At 39.4% G+C, this 23,841-nt stretch overlaps 1 protein-coding gene across 4 annotated transcripts in view; it reads right to left on the bottom strand.

Annotated features, from left to right (window-relative positions):
• CDC25C (cell division cycle 25C) overlaps positions 1-23,841 on the bottom strand; it is a 38,249-nt gene that overhangs the window by 13,327 nt on the left and 1,081 nt on the right. For 2 of the 4 annotated variants that reach the window (XM_069104297.1, XM_069104295.1), the window contains exons 2-10: positions 22,131-22,329; positions 19,957-20,054; positions 18,180-18,225; positions 16,637-16,670; positions 16,416-16,505; positions 14,497-14,586; positions 13,852-13,998; positions 818-919; positions 347-409 (exon numbers count right to left, since the gene is read on the bottom strand). In XM_069104297.1, the coding sequence (XP_068960398.1) occupies positions 347-409; positions 818-919; positions 13,852-13,998; positions 14,497-14,586; positions 16,416-16,505; positions 16,637-16,670; positions 18,180-18,225; positions 19,957-20,054; positions 22,131-22,291 (831 nt within the window). In that variant the 5' untranslated portion in view covers positions 22,292-22,329. Of the gene's footprint in view, positions 1-346; positions 410-817; positions 920-13,851; positions 13,999-14,496; positions 14,587-16,415; positions 16,506-16,636; positions 16,671-18,179; positions 18,226-19,956; positions 20,055-22,130; positions 22,330-22,985; positions 23,057-23,841 lie in introns of all 4 variants that reach the window. The other 2 variants (XM_069104298.1, XM_069104296.1) reach the window with 2 other exon arrangements.

A 23,841-nucleotide genomic window follows, 5' to 3' on the forward strand; every position in this document is an offset into this window, starting at 1 on the left:
CTGCCTTTTCTGAGGCAGGAAGACAAGGAAGGGAAGAACAGGCCAGACTAGAGGCAACAACTGAAATTAGTCTGCCTTTGGATACCTCAAAAAATAAAATGGTTTTGGAAAAATCAGGCAAGTGATTTAGGATGACAGTGACTCAGAACTCACGCTTGTCTTTGAAAGGAAAAAGAAAGGTGGGAGATAGCTTCCTTACCAAAAGAAAGCATTTGAATTACAGAATATTAATTAGGAACCCTTCAATCCAGTTTATTTGGCTAAAAGGATTATGTTAGAAAGGACAAAGGAATTGAAGAGGACAAATTCCTGTATAAATATCTGCCATCTCCAAAAACAAATTTACCATCTCTGGGTTGATGTACTTCAGATCTTGATGCTTTCCTGTCACTGTTGGTAGCAAGCAGACCTAGGAAAACCAAAATGGAAGGGAAAACAAGTTACCATGCTTCTCAAATGTGTAGACAAAATGACCTCGTAGAATAAAAAATTTACTGACCTTTATACTTTTCCTTTCACATTTCCCTAGAACCTCAATGGCTTCTCAAAACAATAGCCACTGACCTTCTCTCTTTTCCTCAGTTGTTCCATTGTATCTCATGGTATCTCATAAGAAAAGCCCAATGAGCCTGGCCTTTTACTGGCTGCTTCAGGATGCTTACTACCACAGGACCCTATCACCAGGGGGCAAGTGAAGACTAGGCAGGAAGCACAGTCCCGCGTACATAAGCCTGAATTCGATTCTCTGAGGGCGGAGAAGAAAATGTCCCTTACCAAATGGCTGAATGAAGACAAGGATGAGGATAGCCATACTCACCTTGGTGAAATCACCTATCAGTGGTCTCTGGTCGGAATTCTCCCCTAAGGTCTGAATGGCATTAACATCACAGAGTGAAACTGTCTTCTTTAGATCTGATTCCTGAAGATGGGAAAAAAAAAAAAACCCTCTTTCTAACTTCAGCAGATTTCGAATTCAGGTATGTGACTTCTCAGCAATCACTCTCCACTAAACCATTTCAGAGTTTAATGCTGGTTCCTCCTCACTCCATGTACACAATCTAGTACATTTTTCTACAGTGGTACCTTACCAACCAAAGATCTCTGACTAGTGACTTAGAAGATAAGACTAGTATGACTATAGTATTTCTAAGAATGTAATGCAAAAAATTATACTTAATACTGACGTTTCTTACACTAGAATGTGATGATAAAAATGATGGGACAAAGACAGGGAAAAGCACCAGATTATTATTCAAGTGTTACTGAATAGAAAGGAATGGAGAAAATGGATCAAGGCAATACTTATCTGGTAAAGGCTGAGAAAATAATTCAATAAAAGTTCTGAGCTAATGTTCTTACTTTCTCAGGTTCTCTGATACTAGAGCAACATTTTTTGGCTCACAGTGTCTTTTGTTTTACACCAGCTGTTTAAGTTTTGGCTTGTCCAGTTTCCCTGGGGAATGGCATAGACAGCTTCTATTCATGGACACCTGCTCAGAAATGGCAAGTCCCCTGGGAAAGCCATTCCTCCTCCCTCTCCCTCTCTCTCTCTCTATGTAACACGTCTTCCCCCAGCCGGCCCTGGGTTGCAGTGAGTTTCCATCTCCATCTCAATTCAGAGCTAACTCCTTCAGCACACTACCTCATACAAACCTATCCTTATATGGGAAAGAGAGCTTCGGTCCAATTCCGTCATGTAATTCAGGGATACTGACAATTAAAGGAGAAAGCATCCAACAGAGCTCAGGAAGGTGATAAAAAGGAAAAAAGTAAGGCCACAAAAAAAAAAGCAGCAAGCAATGGAAGTTGGCAACTACTTTCTGTGACTTCTTTTGAGACACTTTCTTGTAGTGATTTTTTTCTTCAAGGGAATGAGAAAAAAAAATCATTTCCCCTTCCCTTTCCTCTTCTAACTATAAATCCAAACCAACTGTGGTGGGAAGAGGTGAAAAAAAAAGGAGGGACACATCAGAAGTGAAAAACAAGCACATGAACTTTGTGGGCAAAGCAAAACAAAAAAAACTTTGGATAATGGATATAAAGTTAAAATCATCAAGGGGATAAACACAATGATTACAATGTAAATGGAAAGAACATTAACAAAAGAGAAACCCAACACTGTAATTATAATGACCAGCTTGTGAACAAGAAGTACTTTAGATACCACCTGAACTTTCTTTTTTTTGGAGGAGGAAGGTAGGGCAATTGGGGTTAAGTGACTTGCCCAAGGACACACGGCTAGTTTTTGTGTTAAGGGTCTAAGGCTGGATTTGTTTTTTCATTTTTCAAATGCTTTATTAACTTCTGATTTACATCATTCATTTCCGCCAGATTTTGAGATACAAATTTTCTCCCCATTTTCCACCTACCCACAGCCCCAAATAGCAGTTCCACAGGATATCCCCTCTTCCAATCTGCTCTCACCCATATCTTCTCCCATACCCCTTCGACTTTTCCAGTAGGGTATGGTGGATCTCTATGCTCCAGTGCCTGCATAACTTATTTCCCAATTACATGTAAGATAGTATTAATAATAATAATATATATATACTTTTTTTTAACATTTGATTTTAAAACTTTGAACTCCAGATTCATTCCCTTCCTCCCTTGTCACCCACCCTTACTGGGAAGATAAGCAATTCAGTATAGGTTGTACAGGTGTAGTTGATGCAAAATATTACCATAGTAGATACATTGTAAAAGACTTGACTATGTTTCCCTCCTTCCTATCCCATCTCCCACTTGTATTCTCTACTTCGATCCCCTCCCTTTTCAAAAGTGGGTGCTTCCAACTTCCCTCCTGTAATGGGAATGTAAATTTTAAAGATCTTCCCTGCCCCTAGGCTAAAGTGCACCTGGAGCCTGGGGTGGGAGGCTTGTTTTTCAATAGATACTTTTTGATTGGCCAGTGGGTCAATAAGGTTGTTACATTCTCTGAGCCAGGAGAAGGCTATATAAGCCCTGATGTGTAGCTTTGTTTTGAGGCTCACTTTGAGAAGTGTTCTGTGATTTGAAATGGGAAGCCGTTGTCCAGAGCACCCCCCGGCTTTGAAAAACCCAGATGTTGAAACCCAGATGTTGATTTGGTATGGATGTAATGGTTGGACAGTTTGGAAATCTGTCTACTTGATCTGTTTCTGTCTTGATAATTCTGTCAGTATACTTTATGACCTTCTTCCCCTGAGCTAGGTAAACGATACCTGTTTGACTGATTAAAGTAAGCTTGTTAACCCATTTTGAGTTGCTTTCCTTTATCAAAGCAGATCCAAGAACCTGTGTTGGCAGCAAACCCTGAGGACGCTTAGGGTGCTTGCTGCTACACCTCCCCCCAAGCCTACCCTCCCTTCCATCCTCCCCCCTCTCATCCCCTTCCCTCCTACTCTCCTATAGGGTGAGATACCCTATTTAGTGTGTATGTCATTCCCTCCCCAAGCCAAATTCAATGTGAATAAGGTTGACCCATTCCCTTTTGCCTTCCTGTTCTTTCCCTCCATTTTAACAGTTTTCCCTTGCCTCTTCTATGAGATAGTTTACCCCATTCTGTCTCTCCCCATCTCTTCTCATTATATTCCTCTCTCACCTCTTAATTTTACCTTTTAAGTATCATCCCTTCCTATTAAATTGGTCCTGTGCCCTCTCTCTATGTATACCTGTAAACATATATGCAGACATTCACATATGTATTCATATACCCATATACCCTCCTATATAGACACACACACATATATAAAAACATATGTGTGTGTATGTATATATATATATATATATATTTCTATCCTCTTCAACTATTTTCATACTGAGAAAAGTTTCATCAGTTACAATTATCGTTTTTCCATGTAGGAATGTTAATAGTTCAACTTTGATAAATTCCTTATGATTTCTTTTCCCTGTTTACCTTCTCATGCTTCTCTTGCTTCTTGTATCTGAATGTCAAATTTTCTATTCAACTCTGGTTTTTTCAGCAAGAATGCTTGAAAGTCCTCTATTCCACTGACTGACCATATTTTCCCCTGAAACATGATACTCAGTTTTGCTGGGTAGATGATTCTTGGTTTTAATCCTAGCTCCTTTGACCTCCAGAATATCATATTCCAAGCCCTTCAATCCCTCAGTGTAGAAGCTGCCAGATCTTGAGTTATCCTGATTGTGTTTCCACAATATTCAAATTGTTTCTTGCTGGCTGCTTGTAATATTCTCTCCTTGATCTGGGAATTTCGGACCCTGGCTATAATATTCTTAGGAGTTTTTTTGGGGGGATCTTTTTCAGGGGGTAATCGGGGGGTTCTTTCAACCTCTATTTTGCCATCTGGTTCTAAAATATCAGGGCAGTTTTCCTTGAGAATTTCTTGGAGGGTGATTTCTAGGCTCTTTCTTTGATCATGCCTTTCAGGTAGTCCAATAATTTTAAAATTATCTCTCCTGAATCTATTTTCCAGGTCAGTGGTTTTTCCCATGAGATATTTCACATTGCCTTCTATTCTTTCATTTGTCTGGATCTGTTTAACAGCATCTTGATTTCTCATAAAGTCATTAGCTTCCATTTGCTCCAATCTAATTCTGAAGGAATGATTCTCCTCAGTGAGCTTTTGAGATTCTTTTTCCATCTGGCAAATTCAGCTTTTTAAGGCATTCTTCTCCTCATTGCCTTTTTGAGCCTCTTTTGCCATTTGAGTTAGTCTGTTTTTTAAGGTTTTATTTTCCTCAGACAGGCTGTTGACTCTCATTTCATAATTTTCTTGCATTGTTCTCATTTCTCTTCCCAATTTTTCCTCCACTTCTCTTATTTGCTTCTTAAGGTCCTCTATGGCCTGTAACCAGCTTATATTTTTCTTGGAAGCTTTTGGTGCAGGAGTTCTGACTTCACTGTCTTCCTCCTGTTCCACGCTTTGCTCCTTTTTGTCCCCGAAATAGGAGTCTAATGTTAGATTGCTTTGCTTGGTTTGTTTCCTTTGCCTGCTCATTTTGCCAATCAATTACTTGACTTTTGGGCTTTTTGCCACAGTAGGACTCTGCCATGAGATAGGGGAGCTTAGTTCCAAATGCTGGGGTTTTACCAGCTGACAGAGGTAATAATTGGGTACCCTCTCTCAAGCCTCCACACACTCTGGCAAGCTGGTCACACACCACAGTACCTCCACCCTAGATCACAATCCAGATTCAAGCAGGTTAAAGCAAGAGCAATTACCCCTCAGACTGGACGCTTGGTCCCCCTACACTCTGCAGTCCAGGAGCTGAAGCTGCCACGTGGCAGGGGCTGCAGCCACAGCCCTCAGTGGCTTCTCGCCCCACGGGCAAAAGACAAGGCACTCCCAACTACTGGATCCCAAAGTCCACACTGTACTGATCTCTCACTTTGTCCTTAGCATCTATGTGTTCATAATTCTGGACCACCACAGCTGCTGTGATCTGGAGTCCCTCCAGCCAGTGGCTGGTCAGGCCCACCCTGGGGCTAAAACCTTGGGGTGGGGCTGGGCTCAGCGATGTGCTGGCCGATTCTTGCCAGCCGGCCCGGGCTGTCCTCAGCGGGAGGTTAGCTTCTCTGTGTTATTTTGTGAGTTCTGTAGCTCCAAAGTTTGTTAAGAGTCCCCTTTTACATGAATTGGAGGTGGTGGGAGCCGGAGCCTCATGGAGGTCCTGGTTCTACTCCACCATCTTGACTCTGCCCCCCCTGAGGCCGGATTTGAACTCAGGTCCTCCTGACTCCAGGGCAGGTGCTCTATTCACTGCATCACCTAGCTGCCCCCCACCTGAACTTTCTATAAAAGTTTCTATCACTGCACTGGTCTGAAATGTAAGAAGTAGATACACTTATTTGGTGAACATGATTTAGGTATCATTCAATAAGCACTTGCTAAAAGTATCTACTATGTACAAGACACCATGGTATAAGGATACAAAGAGAAAATGAGAGTGGGGGGAAACCACTCCCTACCCTCAAGGAACTTCCATTTTACTGGAGGTACCCAACATTTAAACAAATAAATAAATACAAAACAGTCTGAAGAAGAAATCTACATGACCCCTAGAGATGTCTTCCAGCAGATTTTAAAGGGCTTCCATAACTATGTTCTACATTTTGCTGGCATCACCCTAAATAACTCCAGCTCTAGACTAGAGAGGTTTAGACTCCTGCTCCTTTCCCACACACTCACCTAGCTAATTGTGGTGTCCTGATCTAGGAGAGGACTAGACAACAGGACAGTTGTACTGAAAAACAGGTAGATAGCCCCTGATTTCTGGGGAGGGAGGAGTAGAGAGTCATGAATGGCAGCTCAATTATTGTAAAGCAAGGAATCATCTTACCCAGAATTTAGAATCATTTCAGTTACCTAGTAAGAGAATTTAAACAGTCAGCATATCTGTATCACAAATTTTGGCGTTTCACCAGAAACTTCTCAAAGGTAAGGAACTGTCTTCTATGTATCTGATTCAGCTTATTGGTACATACAAACATTGGTACAATGTTTCAAAATATTAACTGTTAGTATCAGAGAAGTTAATGATTATCATGCTGAGTTTTCATAATTTAAGAAGCCAAGAATAAATGTACATCAGGAGACTGGCCACTTCCATAAGCACAGGGAAGCACTATGTTGTAGTAGCTTTCTAATTTGTTTAAAAGGAAAGAAGTTATTTACCAGAACCTGGCAACTTATTGCACCCAAAGTGAACGTAAGGTAATTTAAGAATGGCATTTTGGCCCTTTCTAACCAATGAATAACTTGCCATTTCCCAGAAGCTGATGAAGAAAACTCTAAGAAACAGCTGCTTCAGGTTGTATCATACACTAATTTAACATCTGAAAAAAAATGATTTTTATTTTCAGAGGAAAAACTGGATCTTTTCCAAATGTCTGGTGGACCTTATAATACTCTGAAAACCCAAAAGGTTTTCAGGCCTTGGTAAGCCTGAATTCTACCTGCCTCTTTTAAAAGATCATTTACTCGAATACTTTTATTCATGTTACAATGAGCTAAGCCTTATGGTGTGGGGCCCATATATTTTGCACTGAAGACATTTTCTAATTCTTACAAGATCAGTACATTTGTTAGATTGAGACAGCTGGTCTATTAGCCCTGGACACTATTGCTTCCCTCTCGGTGGTTCAAGTTTTCTTTAAGAGTGTTTAAATGTTGCTAACTTTACTGCCTGGCAGTGATCCAGTGATAACCAGGTAAGAGAGGTTATTGTCCCTTGATCCCCTTCACTGGAGATTTGATGTAGTCTCACCTACAATCCTAATATAGGAACTCCACCTTCCCAACCCTCAGCAGTAACTCATGTATGCTAATTTCCAAGAAGTTTAATTAGACATGAGCTTGTTTCCTCTCTCCATCAAAAAGAGAAAATAGAGAAGGAAAGACTTCTCCCCCTTTTTGTCATCTCAAACCACAATTTAGTATCTATAGCTGTTCATCTAATACCTCAACTATCAATCCTTCATCTCTCCCTTTCACATCCAAACTCTTAGGAAAAGCCATATAGAAATAAATACAATAACATAATTGAAAAGAACTCTAAGACAAAGTTAAATGCTGTATAACTGCAATGAACAACCTTGATCCCAGAGAAGAAATGAGAAAATGAAACTCCTTTCTTTTCTTGAAAAGGAGGGTGACTATGGATGTGGAATACTGCATACCCTGTATGACATAGTCATTGTGTCAGTTTTTTTTTCATCTTCTACTTGGTTTTTATGTATTTATTTTTGCTTTTTGGAGGGGGGAAGGTAAGGCAATTGGGGTTAAGTGACTTGCCCAAGGTCACACAACTAGTTTTTGTGTTAAGTGTCTGAGGCTGGATTTGAACTCAGGTCCTCCTAACTCCAGGGCTGGTGCTCTATTCACTGAGTCTCCTAGCTGCCCCTATAGTGTCAGTTTTGATTAATTCCTTTTTTTTCTTTGTTACAAGGTAAAATAAAAGTATGAAGGGGTGGTAAGAATGGCATATCTGAAAATGACTGAGATAAAAACAAAACATGTTAATATTTAAATAATTACTCATCTACTCATTGACGACACTGCCTCAACTCCCATCCACTTCTCAACATCTTGCAATCTGTGTTTCAATCCCACCATTCCACTGAAACTGCTCTCTCCAAGGTTACCAACAATCTCTCTCTTAAAAGTTATTTCTTTTGTTTTCCCAAGTATTCCTCACCCTCCCAGAAAGTTGTCTCGTATAACAAATTGTAATTTTTTTAATCAGTATAACCAGTCAATTCACGAACAAGTCTAAAGCCATGTGCAAACCTGTGGCCTTCCCCACACCTTCAGAAGGATAGGTCTCAAGACCTCTTCAATTTGAGTCTTGCTTGATCTCTATAATTTTGCAACACTCACTTTTATTTCTTTTGCCTGGGGTTGTTGTTTCCAGTTGCACTTGCTGGATAATCATTATGTACACAGTTTTCTTGGCCCTGCCTACTTCACTTTACATCAGTTCAGTTGGATCTTCCTCTGCTTCTCAACATTCATCACACACATCATTTTTTTACAGGACAGCAATATCCCATTACATTCATGTACCACAATTTGTTTAGTCATTCCCCAGTCAATGGACATGTACTTTATTTCCAATTCTTCGCTATCACAAAAAGTACTGCTACGAATATTTTGTCATATATGAGGGATTTCTTTTTATCCAAAGCTTCCTTGGAATACAAGCCCAATAATGGGATCTCTGAGCAAGAGTATCGACATTTCAGTCACTTCACATAATTCCAAAGGATTTTCCAAAATGATTATACCAATTCACAGTTCCACCAACAACACATTAGTGTGCATCTCATTCCACAACTCCTCCAACATTGACTATTGCCATTTTTTGTCACCTTTGCCAAACTGCAGAATGCTAAGTAAAATCTCAGGGTTGTCTAGATTTGAATTTCTCTTATTATTGGTGATTTGGAGCATTCTTTCATGTGGTTGCTAATACATTGCAATTCTTTTGAGAAATGTATGTTCCTATTCTTTGACTATTAAGGAATAGCTATTGCTCTTATACATTTGTTAATTGTTCATGTAGGTTAGATGCCAAATTCTTGTCAGAGAAGTTCAATACAACTTTTTTTTTTACACTATTTGACCACTTCTCATCCTAGATGAAAGGTTATATCTGTACAGAAGCTTTTAAGTTTCATGTAAAAATCAAAGTTATCTATTTATCTCTTGTGAACTGCCTCAATCTTTTATTTGGTTAAGAATCCCTTTCCTTATTTTTATATGTAATTGGAGAAAAATAAAATAGTAAATTTTTTCAAAAAAAGGAATCCATTTCCTATCGATAGCTGTGAGAAATATATGATCTGCTTCTCTCCTAACTTTAAAGTATAAACTTTAATATTAAGGTTAAATCACTATGAAATGTGGTAGTCTAAGCCTAATTTCTGCCAGACTACCTTCCAGTTTTTCCAGTTTTTTATCAAATAGGGACTTCTTTCCTAGGTAATTTATGTTTTCCACTTTATCAAACACTGGTTTACTGAGTTCCGTTGTTTCTGATTCTTTCTTGTCTAGTCTGTTCCATTGATCTCCCTCTCTTTTTTAACCAAGACTAGATGTTTTTGATGACTACTGTTTTATAATATAGTTTGAGGCTGTGTAAAGAGTCAACTAGACAGAAAAGAGAAAGGAGACCAATTAGGAGGTTGCTACAGTAGTCCAGGCAAGAAGTAATGAGGGCCTAAATTAAGGTGGTTATCATGTGAGTAAAGATCAGAAGTCCAAGATGTTGTAAAGGTAGAATTGGCAAGATCTGACAACTGATTGAATTTGGTGTTTGTGAATGGGAGGGAAGGAGAGTCAAGGAGGACACTGAGGTTGCACACCTGGGTGACTAGAAGAATGGTAATACCCTCAACAGAAATAAGCGAAATTTTGGAGGGAGAGTGGGTTTGGATGGAATAGAAGGAAGTTCCTTTTCGGACATGCTGAATTTGAGATTTTGATGGGCTATCAAAGAGAAGGTATATGATAGGCGGTACACAGGGCAGGTTTGGAGTGTAGACATCATACAGTAATACTAAATAAAAGCTTGCTTCATTTTTTTCCCTCTGCCTACTAATGGCTTCCAACTTATACTAATTAATCCAAACTTACTACTATGTTTCTACATTTTCAAAACACCAGATGTATTCATTATCAGCAAATCCTAAAGAATGTTTATCCTAACTTTAGGAAGGTCATTGTCAATCCTCATCACCTATACTGCACCTCTCCACTTTAAGCATCATATTTTCCCATGACTAACAAAATCAGAATAAAACTTGTACCTAAACTGGTCATGAAGAATATTCTAGATCATTCATTAAGAGTTAAGACACTGACCAATATCTTACTTATCTTTCCACCTTCTCCAGTTCCTAGTATAACATAAGGCACATAGCAGGTGCTTAATAAAAGTTTCGTGAAGAAATAATAATGATCCACTATGCTCTTTGCTTCTTTTCATCTCAAGTCCACGACATTCAGCTTCATCATGCTATCCAAATTGCTACTGCCAGTGCCACTGTCTACTTCTTCCCTGGACCTATTTCTACTTCTGTCAGACTTTTAACACCCTGGTTCACCTTTCTCTTCTCTGTCTTGAACCCTACTATCATCCCTAGTGACCGCCCAGCTGACCCCTCAGTTTCACAATCTCTTATCCTCTTTTACTCCCTCTATAAAGCTTCATCTCTAACTTCTATCAAAAAAAAATCAGTATTGTTCTGTCATGTCCAACCCTTCAGGAAGCTAGTGACACCCACTAGCCTGGTACACTAGACCTTGTCATCACACAGCACTACCACACTACCATGATCTTAAATTGAATGTTCCCTGTCTCTGATTACATATTTGTTACATACTCTCTCTCTTTTCCTTCTCCCAACACCCCTTAAAGCACTCTTTTCTACCCTCATGGGAGCTTCCAATTATACAACCATTCCCACTTACAGGCTCTGTTAGTTCCCTTACAGGCACACTTTGGAGATATTTCAGGTTCTGTTCTAGACCACTGCAATGAAGTAAAGATTGCAATAAAGTGAGTTACACAAATTTTATTTCCCAGTGCATATAAAAGTTATGTGTATACTATACTGTAGTCTATTAAGTGTGCAATATTATTATGTCTAAAAAACCAATGTACATATCTTAATTAAAAAATACTTTATTGCTAAAAAATGCTAACCATCATCTGATCTTTTTGCTTGATGTTGATGGCTGCTGACTAATCAGAACGGTGGCCTAGCTTTTGGTGTATTTTGGCTTTTGACAAGTCTTCCTCTTTAAGCCTAATCATTTCTAGTTTTTTATTTAAATTGAGAGACATGTGACTCTTCCTTTCACTTGAACACATAGAGGACCACTGTCAGGTTATTAATTGGCCTAGTTTCAATATTGTTTTGTCTCAGGGAACAGAGAGGCCATGGGAAAGGGACAGAGATGGAGGCATGGCCTGTTGGTGGAACAGTCAGAACACACACAATATTTATTAAGTTTGCCGTGGTGTATGATATCCCAAAACAATTACAATAGTAACATCAAAGATCACTGATTACAAATCACTATAACAGATATAATTATAGTGGAAAATTTAGAAATATTGCAAGAATTACCAAAATGTGATGCAGAGATACAATTTGAGCACATACTGTTGGAAAAATGGTGCTGATAGACTTTTTCAATGCAAGGTTGCCACAAACCTTCAATTTGTAAAAAAAAACACGATATCTATAAGGTACAATAAGGTAAAGCACAATAAAACAAGGTATGCCTGTATATGACTCCCTCCTTTTTGGGAGGGGAGGGTAATTGGGGTTAAGTGACTTGCCCAAGGTCACACAGCTATTTTTTTGTTAAGTGTCTGAGGCCGGATCCAAACCCAGGTCCTCCTGACTCCAGAGCTAGTGCTCTATTCACTTCGTCACTTAGCCGCCCCTACATGACTCCCTCCTTAACTTTGATTGCATATACTGCTCAACTATTTTATGTTGAGCACTTGACCAATAATTATCTCATTCCTGAAGTTAAAACCTGAGCTCTACCCATGGATGTAGCCTTTTTTTAAAGTAAGTTTTTATTGAAGTCTTCTATTTCTTTTTTTTTTTTGGGAGGGCAATTGGGGTTAAGTGACTTGCCCAAGGTCACACGGCTTAGCTTTTGTGTTAAGTGTCTGAGGCTGGATTTGAACTCAGGTCCTCCTGACTCCAGGGCCGGTGCTCTATTCACTGAGCCACCTGGCCGTCCCAGTCTTTTATTTCTTACACCATCATACTTATCCCTATTCTCTCTCTCCAAGAGTCATCCCATATAATAGTACTTTTTAAAATGTAAAAAAAAATCAGCACAACTGATTAATACATTGAAAAGGTCTGAAACCATGTGAAATGTTTAAAACTAGTGGATTTCTTACCTCTAGGCATAAATTCCACCCAATCCCACCCTACTCAGCAACTGGGATTAAGTGACTTACCCAGGGTCACACAGCTAGTAAGTATAGTGTCTGAAGCAGAATTTGAATTCAGGCCCTCCAGACTCCAGGCCTAGTGCTCTATCCACTATGCCACCTAGCTGCCTCTAAACATTACCTTTAAAAAGGGACAAGATGAGCCTGGAGAGACAGAGGGAAGCTAGTCATGGGGACTTGGGTCTTAGAGACAAGCCTTCATCTGTATGTGTTCCCTACAAGGTCCTTCGTACAGTAAGAGATCATTTGGTCTGTGACATCAGAGACAACAATGGATGGAGGCAGCAGTGAGCTTCCAATGAGCCAAGCCAAGGAAGCCTCAGTAATGGGAGCCAGCAGCAGGAGAGCAGCAATGGCAAAGCCATGGAACAGTAAAGAAACCGTCACTATGTGGCAAAGGAAACCAGGATTGTGTTCTTAATTAGTAACGTGAGTTGCATGGACTGTGAAAGTGCAGGCAGAGGAATATGTGGGGAAAGAGTTGACTCTAGCAACGCTGAGTGTCTGTCCCTTGTGGAGAAGGCAAGGGCTCAACTGGGGGGTAGAAATAAAAGTCTGGAAGAGCATTTGGTCCTTGACCCCTTCCTCCAATGGACCCTGCCTCCCTTAGTGACCTATACAGCTCTTCTGATTTAAACAACTACCTTGGGAGGAAAGTTTATCTTCAAGGTGGAGTGGACTCAGTGATGACCAGAACAAGGAAAGTTCATATGTTACAAAAAAAAAAAAACTCAACATCCCTAAACAAAGGTTTCATCTGCCTTAACATAGTTAAAAGGTGGTTAACTTTGTAAAGTGAACCTTAAATACTTAAGGAAATCGAAGAAGGATTCAAGAGGGAATCCTCCTGGGCATAACCCCTCTATACATTCCATTTATTACTGCAATTCCTGGACTAATGACAAATCAGAATTGGTAAGACTAAGGATTTTATCTGAGTCAGATTATATATGTGAATCCTGGGACTCTCTGAGTCATAGTGTCATAGATCTAAGACTGGAAGGGACCTCAGGGGCCATCGAGTTCAAACCCTTCCTTTTGTAGATGAGAAAGGTGAGGCCCACAGAGGTTAAGTGGCCTGTCCAAGGTCACACAGCTGATACATCAGAAGAGGGATCAGAAGCCAGGCCTCTGACTGGAGGATTATCCTCACGCTGTTCCCCATTAAAGTAAATGATGTCTAAGTAAAATGCCCACAGTATTAACTCTAACCACAGTAAACATGTCTTAAGACATTGTAGAACCATAGGATGAAAGATTCAGAGCCATCATGTAGTTGAATTTCCACCTTTTAAATAAGAGGAGCTTTGGCCCAAGATTATAGATGCAGTAAGGGACAAGGCCAAGACCTAAACCCAGGTTCTCTAGCCCTCCTGTCACTGTACTTTTAAGAGTGTTTACCTTGACTTCTTGCTCTTTCGGGAAAACATCCATTAACTCAAGTGAAATCTCCCCTGCACAGCCTTCCTCCCCATACTGAGGCAGCGGAATCCTGGTAATGGGGCTTCCCAGATCATTCATTTCCCCTTCCACAGAGTTTCTAGTATCCTGTCAAGAAAAAATGATATTGTAAGAAACCAACTGGCCCAGCCAGAGACCTAAAATCTGAAGCATAACTCCACTAGCCACCTAAAATATGTGTGGCCACTTTTCCTTTGGGCTGGAACTAATACAAAGTTTGGATTCTGATCCAAAGAAAATGTGAGAGAATGATAATAAATAATTAACTTAATCTATCCCTCAGGAGAAAATCAGTCTAAAAATAAAATAAAATCACAATCTAGATCATTTCCCCATCTATGAGGCACTTTACTTTACTTTAAATTAAGGCTGAAAGGTATAAGATGGTTCTCTGTTATTTTGGATCCTTATTGATTCTGAGACGTGATTCAAGCTGATGGCAGTTGTTTCAATAAAGATCTGTTTTGTCTAACCTGTTTGCTCTATCAGTCTTCACCACCCCCCAGTCCGCTTTGGAATAACTACATGTGTAATGAGTCCAAGTCTTCCAAGAAGTGCCATAGGGCCCAGAAGGCTAACACTTACCAGTAGAGAAAGAGGAGACAAGAGGGGTTTTCTTGATCTTTCTTGAAGCCTTAAGGACCTAAATGTAGGGTATTCCAGAAAGCTGTTCTCCTACACAAAAAAGAAGAGCTGGTGTTTAGTGGAAGAGAGTGAAAGAAAGGTGTTAGCAGGCTTGATACCTGCATCTCATTTGACTCAATGATGGAACAAATTCTTCTTCCCCATCTTCCACAGCATATAAAGATTTGAAACACATCTTTTTGTTCTGTAGATGAAAATTATGATACTATGGGATGTGAGTACATTTTGGATGCTGATTTTATCATGACAGAGTGACATACTCACAGGCTAAATAAGGCTACAGAAAGGAAGGGTCGGGACAGCTAGGTGGCACAGTAAATAGAGCACTGGCCCTAGAGTTAGGAAGACCTGAGTTCAAATCTGACCTCAGACACTTGACACACTTACTAGCCTTGTGACTTTGGGCAAGTCACTTAACCCCAACTGCCCTAAAAAAAAAAAGGAAGGGTGCCTGGTAGGAGAAAGGAGAGAATGAAAGAAAGAACCTGCTGAAAAGATGGAGCAAAAAGGAACTCTAAGAAAAGAAAAGGATGAGAAAGTTTGAGATCAAAGACACTGCCTTGGGAAATGAATGAAAGAGGTACTAGTTAAGACACTCTGGGGAGCCAACAATTAGCTTAATGTTCATAGAACTGTGGAAATAGTAGAATAAAGATTTGTGCTTGGGATCCTGGTAGAGAAGACATAGCTTCATTAGCACAAGCTTGAAGAAAAAAAAAGTCAAATCTGCGTGTTAGGTCACAGCAAGCAGTGTCTGTGACTAAGTTAGACCACTGTTAACCCACTTTTCTGTATTGGCTCACCTTCCAGTACAGTGAGCACTCTAAACAACTGAATGAACATGAGATTTTAGCTGCCAGCAGCAGTGATGTGCAGAGGGAAAGGGTTCAAGTGCAAATTTAAAAACTAAAAAGAATATAGGGATAGGGATTAGCCCTGTTATTTCACTAATGTAAGGAATTCACAGATGAAAAAACCCCCTACCAAGGCAGGTCCGTTTAAAGAAGGTTCAGAAGAAGCCCAGTGGACTTTTTTTTTTTAAGATTTTTCTTTTTTTGAAGGGGGGAAGGCAGAGCAATTGGGGTTAAGTTACTTGCCCAAGGTCACATGGGTAGTTCTGTGTTAAGTGTCTAAGGCTGGATTTTTACTCAGGTCCTCCTGACTCCAGAGCTGGTGGTCTATTCACTGCGCCACCTAGCCACCCCTAGCTGACTCTTTATTTCCCACTAGCTCTCCTTGGATTCGGTTCCACAATCATCATGCCTCCATACCAGGTACCTTCTCCTCCTCCTCCCCCACCCCCTTTTAGCTTCCTTTTAAAAGCTGTTTTCCCTAATTCAACAGTTAGCTCCTGGAGGGCCCAGACTATCTTCCTTTTTGTTATTTGTGTCCAGAGTTTAGCATGGTGCCTGTCACATGTTAAGTGCTTAAAAAAAGGTTTATTTCATTGTGTCATATTCAAGAATTGCCTCAAGTACTGGGGAGTTAAGTGACTTGCCCAGAGTCACACAGCCAATATGTGTCAGAGGCAGGACACACGGAGAATCCCTTATATGTCCTTAGAAGCAGAAAAGATTAGCAGCAAACAAAGGTGTCTTCTATTTGCTAGTGTCCATCTCCAGCTAATACAGGGAACAGGGATGCAGGGATGGTAAGCTCGCCAGGCACTCCTCCATTCAGCAACTTATGCAGCACCATGCTCACACAGTTACTAATGGGTATTTCCACCCAAGGGAAAGTGATTAGAGAACCTCTCCTTCCCCAAAATGCTTGGAAAAAAGGGACCCAGCAAAAACCCCAAACCAGTCAGTTTTGAGCAAACTGCCTGAGTCCCTATCCTGTTCACACTGAATACTTACATTTTCTTTGTCTGAAGAGGAGCTACCTGTTGCATCTGTCTTTTGGCAGAAGGAACCAAGAGCACTGGGAGTGCTACACAGCAGCTGGGCCTGGAAGTGATCCAAAGGACAGCTTTCTAGGGATGCTGACCCACGTGCAGCATTCTAGAGTTACAATCTGGTTAGAGTGCCCAGCCCCCATCTCCTAAGAAAAACAAACCTCATAAAAAGCTTATACTCACAGGGATGCATTTCCTAATGTGCTGAGGATGATCCCTGCAAAGGACAAATTAGACATGAGTGAATCCTCCCCCCCTCCCCCCTCCTACTCCCCCCCCTCCCCCGCAACCAATCTCCTCTTCTTTTATTATTTGGGAAATTCCAAAATGCTTCCTTTTCCTTCTATCCTAGGTACTATGGACCTAACCTAGCCACTTCCTTGGTCATCACCTGATATGGTAGTATTATATGTGATATCTGGGGGATTAGACTATTCTCAAGTATTCTTTCCTCTCATCATTTCATTTGCAAAACTATATGCATAGATATGTCTCAATGATGACTCAGTCTGAATCATCTTTTTTTTTTTAAACTGGACTTGTTATTTCATTGGTGTATGAAATACTCAGTGAGGAAACTTCTACAATTCAGGTCACAAGTTGCTCACCAATTTACAGTCTTCAAGAGCTGACTGGGGCAGGGATAGGTTAAGTGACTTGCTCAAGGTCACACATGCTATTCTGTGTCAGTGGCAGAATCTGAATGTAGGTTTCCCTGACCAAGGCCAGATCTCCACCACTGTTTATGCAAACAGAATTGGGCTTATAATTTTTCATATATTTTCTTTCTTGTCTCTATACTATTACCATCTACTCCAATCTTATATTTGGCCTTTTGCCTGAATTCTTCACATTTTAAGCCAGACTTGTCTATAGTACATGGGTTGGATATGTAAAATAAATGAGGGGAAAAATCAGTATTTTCATATGTGCTAATAAAAACTCAGTGTACTGAAAAATAGTATACAGTTCACCTAAATAATTAAGTGGCAAGCTTTGAAGGGATCCAAACATGTTGATCCCTTTGCCCACTGCCCACTGGAGAAGCAGCCAAGTGAAATGTAAAGGTTCATAGGGCCAAGGGAGGTAAGAGATCTTAGAAATAATTTGGTCCACCCTCCTAATCTTACATAAGGTGCAGACAAGTTAAGTAAATTGCTCTAGGTCACATAGATTGTAGATAGTAGAAACAGGTTTTCAACCCAGATCCTTCTGAATCCTCTGAATTCAACTCCTCTGCTCTTGCCAATGTAATTATTTTGCATTTGTTGAGTACACCCCACTAAATAATAAGGGAAGGTCACCTGGAATATGCCCAGGTAGCAAGGGGAAGGAAACTGATTTGCTACTAAAATTTACTCCAGATAATCCATATGTAAATTCAAGTATAACACTGTCTTTCATATTCAAAGATATTATGACACCAATGGCTATTTTGTATCTACAAATAAAAAGATTTGCAGTCTTTTCCACACTGCATATATGCTATATCTTTCATTTTATTGCATTCTTATGACATCAATATTTTAATTATGTCCTGTTTCAGGAGTGGGAAAACTTGAAAAGAGAAAAGCATTTAGGCCATAAAGAACACCTACAACCTAAAAGGAAAATTTCTTCATTTTACAAAATGCCTGAAAAAGATAAAATCCAAGCTGTCCCATAGATAACTTGGTGTGTTTAAAAAATCTTGAGGGCAGAGATAGTTCCAGGAGTAGTAACTTACATTTCAGCTAGCCATACTTCCCGAGGTCCTGAGGAATCCAAATTACCTGTAACCAGTCAAGAAGAGTCAATGACAAGCTGGCAAAATCTTCTGGCTCGGTGCTTTCAAACAACAGTACTGAGGCACATTAGTACACCATAAAGATGTCAATGGTATGTATGTCACAACAAGCTAGTTTTCCTCATGAGTTCCTCCTTTCTTTGCCCATGTGCTACTCCCATTTTTAATCTATATCACTGATGATAATCATTTAATATCATTTGAACCTCAATAAGGGCCAGAGCCTGAACTAATCAACCAGAAGAGGAGCCTCAACCTACCAGATATCCCTTTGTTCTCTGAGTAAACTCAGAGAATACCTCTTCCTATGTCAACAAGGCCAGATGGGGCTGACTTAAGAGCATTTTTTTCCTCTGTTTATGGCCATTAAGGATGAAACCCTTAACTCAAGACACTATCTTGAATAATGGGACTTTTTCTTATCTTAATATTTTATGGACATATGCTATGTTATGGCATGCTAATGGCAGATATTCTGGGTTGTAATTTTCAATTAATACTTTGACAACTCTCTTATCTTATTGTATATACCACCTATTCAATTAAGAAAATTCCTTTCCCATAATATGGTTAAACATATATAGAGATCATAAATATGAGTGACATAGAGACCCTGAGTTGGGATTGTTCTAAAACATATTTAAGGCTGGTCATTCTTTTATCAGACGGTCAGAATTCACATTCTGTCTCCTTGTACCTACATGTTTGCTAACTTTAAGGAAATAAACAATGTGAATTTACATATCACCTAGCTTGTTTGCCTCTTTTAACCAAATTTTCAGATCAACACTGATAATTCACCCTCTTAAATGGGGAACAAATTAGGAGTCAGTCAAGTACAAGTAGCCTGTAATTGTTCAGAGGCAGTCCAATTCAAAACAACTAAATGATTACTATTGCTATGTTCTATGTATATAGGTCTCCCTGCCTTATCAGCATACCCGTTATTTTCAAAGACTGAGTTCCCAAACACAGCACTACCCACATCACAAAATGTGAGGTCCTTGACAATAGGGAGTATCCTTTTTATACCAGTATTTCTAGCACCTAATATGGTGCCTGGCATGTGGCAGACTTTTGATAAAAGTTTAACAAATGACCAATTTTCATCATTTACAAATTTCATCTAACACCCTTCTTCCCCCAACTAGGTATTCCATGGTAAACTTGGAAATTTCTAAGTGTGTTATCAAAAGAAAAAGCCTTAGAAACAACTATGGATGTTTTCCACGGGAAGGAAAGGAAGCTATAGAATTCAGGAAATCTAAGAGTAGATCACATACTGAGATGAATGTTGAAGAAAATAAATCTTCAGTCTAGAGGACAGAGACCTTCCACAAACATCAAGTTTTGGTTTAAAAAAAGCGGGGGGGGGGGAGTCTCTTTGCTATAGATCTCCTCAGTTCTTTAGAAACTAGACTAGAGCACTAAACCAAATCTCACCTGGGTCACTGGCTTCCCACTATCAACCAATCAAAAAAAAACTGGACTCTCTCCCTTGAGTTAGTGCCACAAGTATTGTTATTATAATCCCTTCTTAGGACTGCTTTGAGTATGTCAAAATATTTCAGAGTATCTCCCTAATTCCCCTCAGATAAAATTTCTAATTTTTTTTTCAAGTTCCTTTACCAACTTTTCCTATCTTAGTTCTTCTCTTCTCTCCTTAGATATAATTAAACTATCCTTCCCACAGAAGTCTTTTTGCCCCTCTTCTTACCAGTTTCATTGAAGTCTGGCGATGTGGCAAGTTGGATGGCAGCCGTCTCCTCAATGCTAATATCTGACAAGTCAAGACAACACTTTGGGGTTGCTCTGCTTTCATTAAAAAACAACAACATCAAAATCCTTGTTAGAATGGAACTTCTTCAAAGGTAGGGCCTGTGTCAATATCTTATTTTGTAACACTCCAAAGTATCTCTGTGTACAGTGGATGTAGAGATGCTATATAAGAACCAGTTTTGGTAAAATCAAAGAAAGAAGAGAATCTATTTACACAAAAACATTTATTGCCAAACATTGGAAAGTAAGGGACTGTCCTTCTAGTGGGGAATGGTGAAACAAATTATTGGATGTGACTATAATGGAATGTAACTATTCCATAAGAAATGATGAGATAGACAAGGTCAGAGGGAATTACAAAGACTTTTATGAACAAATGCAGAGCAAAGTAAGCAGAACTAGAAGAACAATTTTATATGTTGATAACATTATAGGGTAAAACTTTGAATGACATTAGAATTCTGATCAATGAAGATGAAACATGGCACTTACCTCCTGACAAAGAAGTGATAAACTTAAAATACACAGAGAAAAAGACATACATTTTTAGACATGGAAAATATAGGAATTTATTTTATTGAATTATGTAGATTTATATTGAGGGTTTTGTTTGTTTTTAGCTTGCTCAGTGGGGAGACGAGTAGAGGGGAAGATTGACTTTAAAGTTTATTTGAAACAAAAAAATAACCAAAAAAAATGGTCACTGTCCAAAATCAGATCATATTATTGGCTCTCCAAAGTTCATAGAACTACCCAAGAACAAAAAAACTGAATTGGATGACAAAACTAAGAAAAACTCTCATCTCTTCACTATTCTAATGGTTAGTAACTCTTACTTGATTACTAAACACTTCTCCCTCAATATCATACTGCACTAGGATTCAATTCAATTCAACTCAACAAACATCAAGCCTTTGCTATGAGCAAGGCACTGGGTCAGACCTCTAGAATATAAAGAAAAAAAGGTGGGGCAACTCTCAAGGAGCTTACATTGTCTCAAGGTGATACAATACATACATGGCTAAGTAAATAAAATGCATATAAGAGTAATTCCAAGATTTATAAAACATTAACCACAAAACTGAGGATTTTACATTTTATCTTAGAGGATATAGGGTTGGAGATTTTGAAGAAGGGAAGTAATGAGATCAGATCTACATGTTAAAAATACCAATCTGGCAGATAGGAGGAGAATGGAATGGAGATGAGGGAATTAAGATGCTATTACACTTGATCTGTCCATCCCAGATAGCTATCATCCTTTCTCTCCCCTCCCTTTTGTGGCCTCCTTCACCTCACACCTAGACTATCACAACAGCCAACAGAAGACTGGCCATCCTGATCTCAAATCTCTCATCCTCCCAGTCCCCAAAGCATCTAAGGAGCAGGTCAGACTATGTCATCTCCCCATTCAATAAGCTGTAATGGTTCCTTGTAACCTACAGAACCAAATACAAAAAGTGTCTGCTTGGCTTCTAAGCCCTTTTTAACCTTTCCAGTCTTCTTACACCTTACTCCCTATCACATACTCTACAATCCATGAATATCTGGCCTCCTAGCTATTCCTCCCACTTGACACTCCAAATCCCAAATTCATTGCATTTTTACTGGCTGTTTCTTATGCTTGGGACACTCCCTCTTCATCTCTGCCTCTGGTTTCTCTCTGAAATTATTGACAATTTACATCGTGTATACATATATATATATATATATATATATATATCTTGTTTGTACATAGTTATTTTCATTTTTTTATTCCCCATTAGACTGTGAATTCCTTGACTGTGGAGCCAGTTTTTGCTTTTCATTGAATCTCCATTGATTAACACATTGCATGGCACTACAGGAACTTACTAAATATTTGTTGATTTGATTTGAATATTGCAATAGTCCAGGCCAGAGGCAATAAGTTTCTGAATTCCAACTGAAATGGTCTAGAAGGAGAAAAAGGAGGAAATGAAAGAGTTGCTGCATAGGCAGAATCAACAAAACTTGCCACCTGATTAAATACAGATGATGAGGGAGAGGATTCAGGAACCAGTAACTCCAAATATGAGCTATCTGGATAGAATATAAGAAATAGTAAAGGGCAGTAGTACAAAACAGATTTACCCTGTTAAAGAACTGAGGTTTCCAGAATCAACAAGGAACTTGCTAGATGGGGTCTTGGGAAGTTCTGAGTTAAAGGAAAAGGAAGCATCTTTCTGGAGAAGCAAGTTCAACTTCTCCCTGCAGTTAGACCTGAAGCAGGATCTGAAAGGAGTCCCAGACATGACCTCAAAAGAATCTAATCCTGAGAAAAAAGTAGTCCCTGAAAATCAAAGAGAAAACATATTTCAACTAAATATCCATATCATAAGTCATAACCCTCTTCTCCCATGTATTCTCTTCACCCAAATTACCCATCAAGAAAACAGCAACCAGTACTACAGATCAACAGTAGAACCAAAAGGAAAAGTCAATAGTCCCCAGTTACCAAAAGGAATGGGCAACATGCTACCAGAGTGGAAAGATCACTGGATTTGGTGTCAGAAGACCTGAGTTTCAGTCAGAGATCCTGCCACTCTCCACTTTCAGGAACTATGTTGGTGTTTCTGGGTGGGTGCTAAGTGTCTGAGCCCGGGATTCGATCTCCAGGTCTTCTCAACACTGGAGCCGGAGCTCTTACTCGCTGTGCTACCTGGCCGCCCCCTTTCCCTTTTCTGAACTTCATTTTCCATATTGGTAAAATGAAAATAATAATGCCTGCCTTACTCCACAAGGGTCTTGTGAAGAAACTCTAAATGACTGCAGGATGAGAGTTGACTAGGAACAAAGCCTAGAACAAAAGCAAATTCTCTGCTGCCAATGGGACAGAGCACTCTTCTCTCCAGGGGCCACCCCCTAAGAACCACTCTGGATATTGTGTGAGGACTCAGCATAGTATAAAAAACATTTTAATTTGGAATCAAAGGACCTACTACTTACCACCTGTTATTTGCTATACTTATGACCTTGGACACAAGTCACTTCCCTTCACTTAACCTCAGATTTCCCCTCTGTAAAAAACAAATGGGTTGGTAAATGGAAGATTGTGTAATTATAATAATGGAGTTTGGCCAAGAGTTGAGAAAAAATACACCTCCCTCTGCTTTTATCAAAGGTTGATGTTCTGGGTCAACCCAGTGACTTAGACTTAGAAGATACTATCTAATCATAAAATTCAATAAAAATGATTAAGAGCAAAAGTTAAAAAGGATACAGTTTCTAAGGTTTAAAAAAGATAGTAATCCACCCCACAACCTTCCACAAAAAGAAAGCATAGGCCCTGAAGAATAGGAATTCCACTAAAAATCTTCCACACCAACTCCCAATTGGCTGGCCTCAGGTGGAAAAGAAACCAAACTAATGATAATCATCAGAATGGTTTCCCCAATTAGCTTACCCTACATAAAACAGGTGCTGCTCATACCACAATGGGGGACTGTGGGTGTAAGAATATCAAATACATATGCTATCAGGCTTGATTGATACATTAGTTTTGTTCAGCTGCATTCCAAGAGCCCCCTCCCTGCCCTGCCCCACCCCTTAAGTTTTTACCTTCACTTTCTATAGGTGAAGTAGAAACTTACTGTTTTTACTATTGGAGACAAATGGTTTACACAAAAACAAATACATAATAACACACTGTAATGTCAAAACACAGCTACATATTTTGCAAGGTTGGAAGAAAAATGGGCAGTGTGAAGTAACATCCATTAGGAGGTTGTCCACACAAATCTATCAAAATTATCTCACAAAAAGTTTGACAGTTGTCATTCATTCTTGCTTTGCTGATATGATA

Source organism: Petaurus breviceps, unplaced genomic scaffold, assembly GCF_028583685.1.
Source record: "Petaurus breviceps papuanus isolate PSGF00001 unplaced genomic scaffold, PetGlider_PUasm1.0 685, whole genome shotgun sequence".
NCBI classification, from domain to species: Eukaryota; Metazoa; Chordata; class Mammalia; order Diprotodontia; family Petauridae; genus Petaurus; species Petaurus breviceps.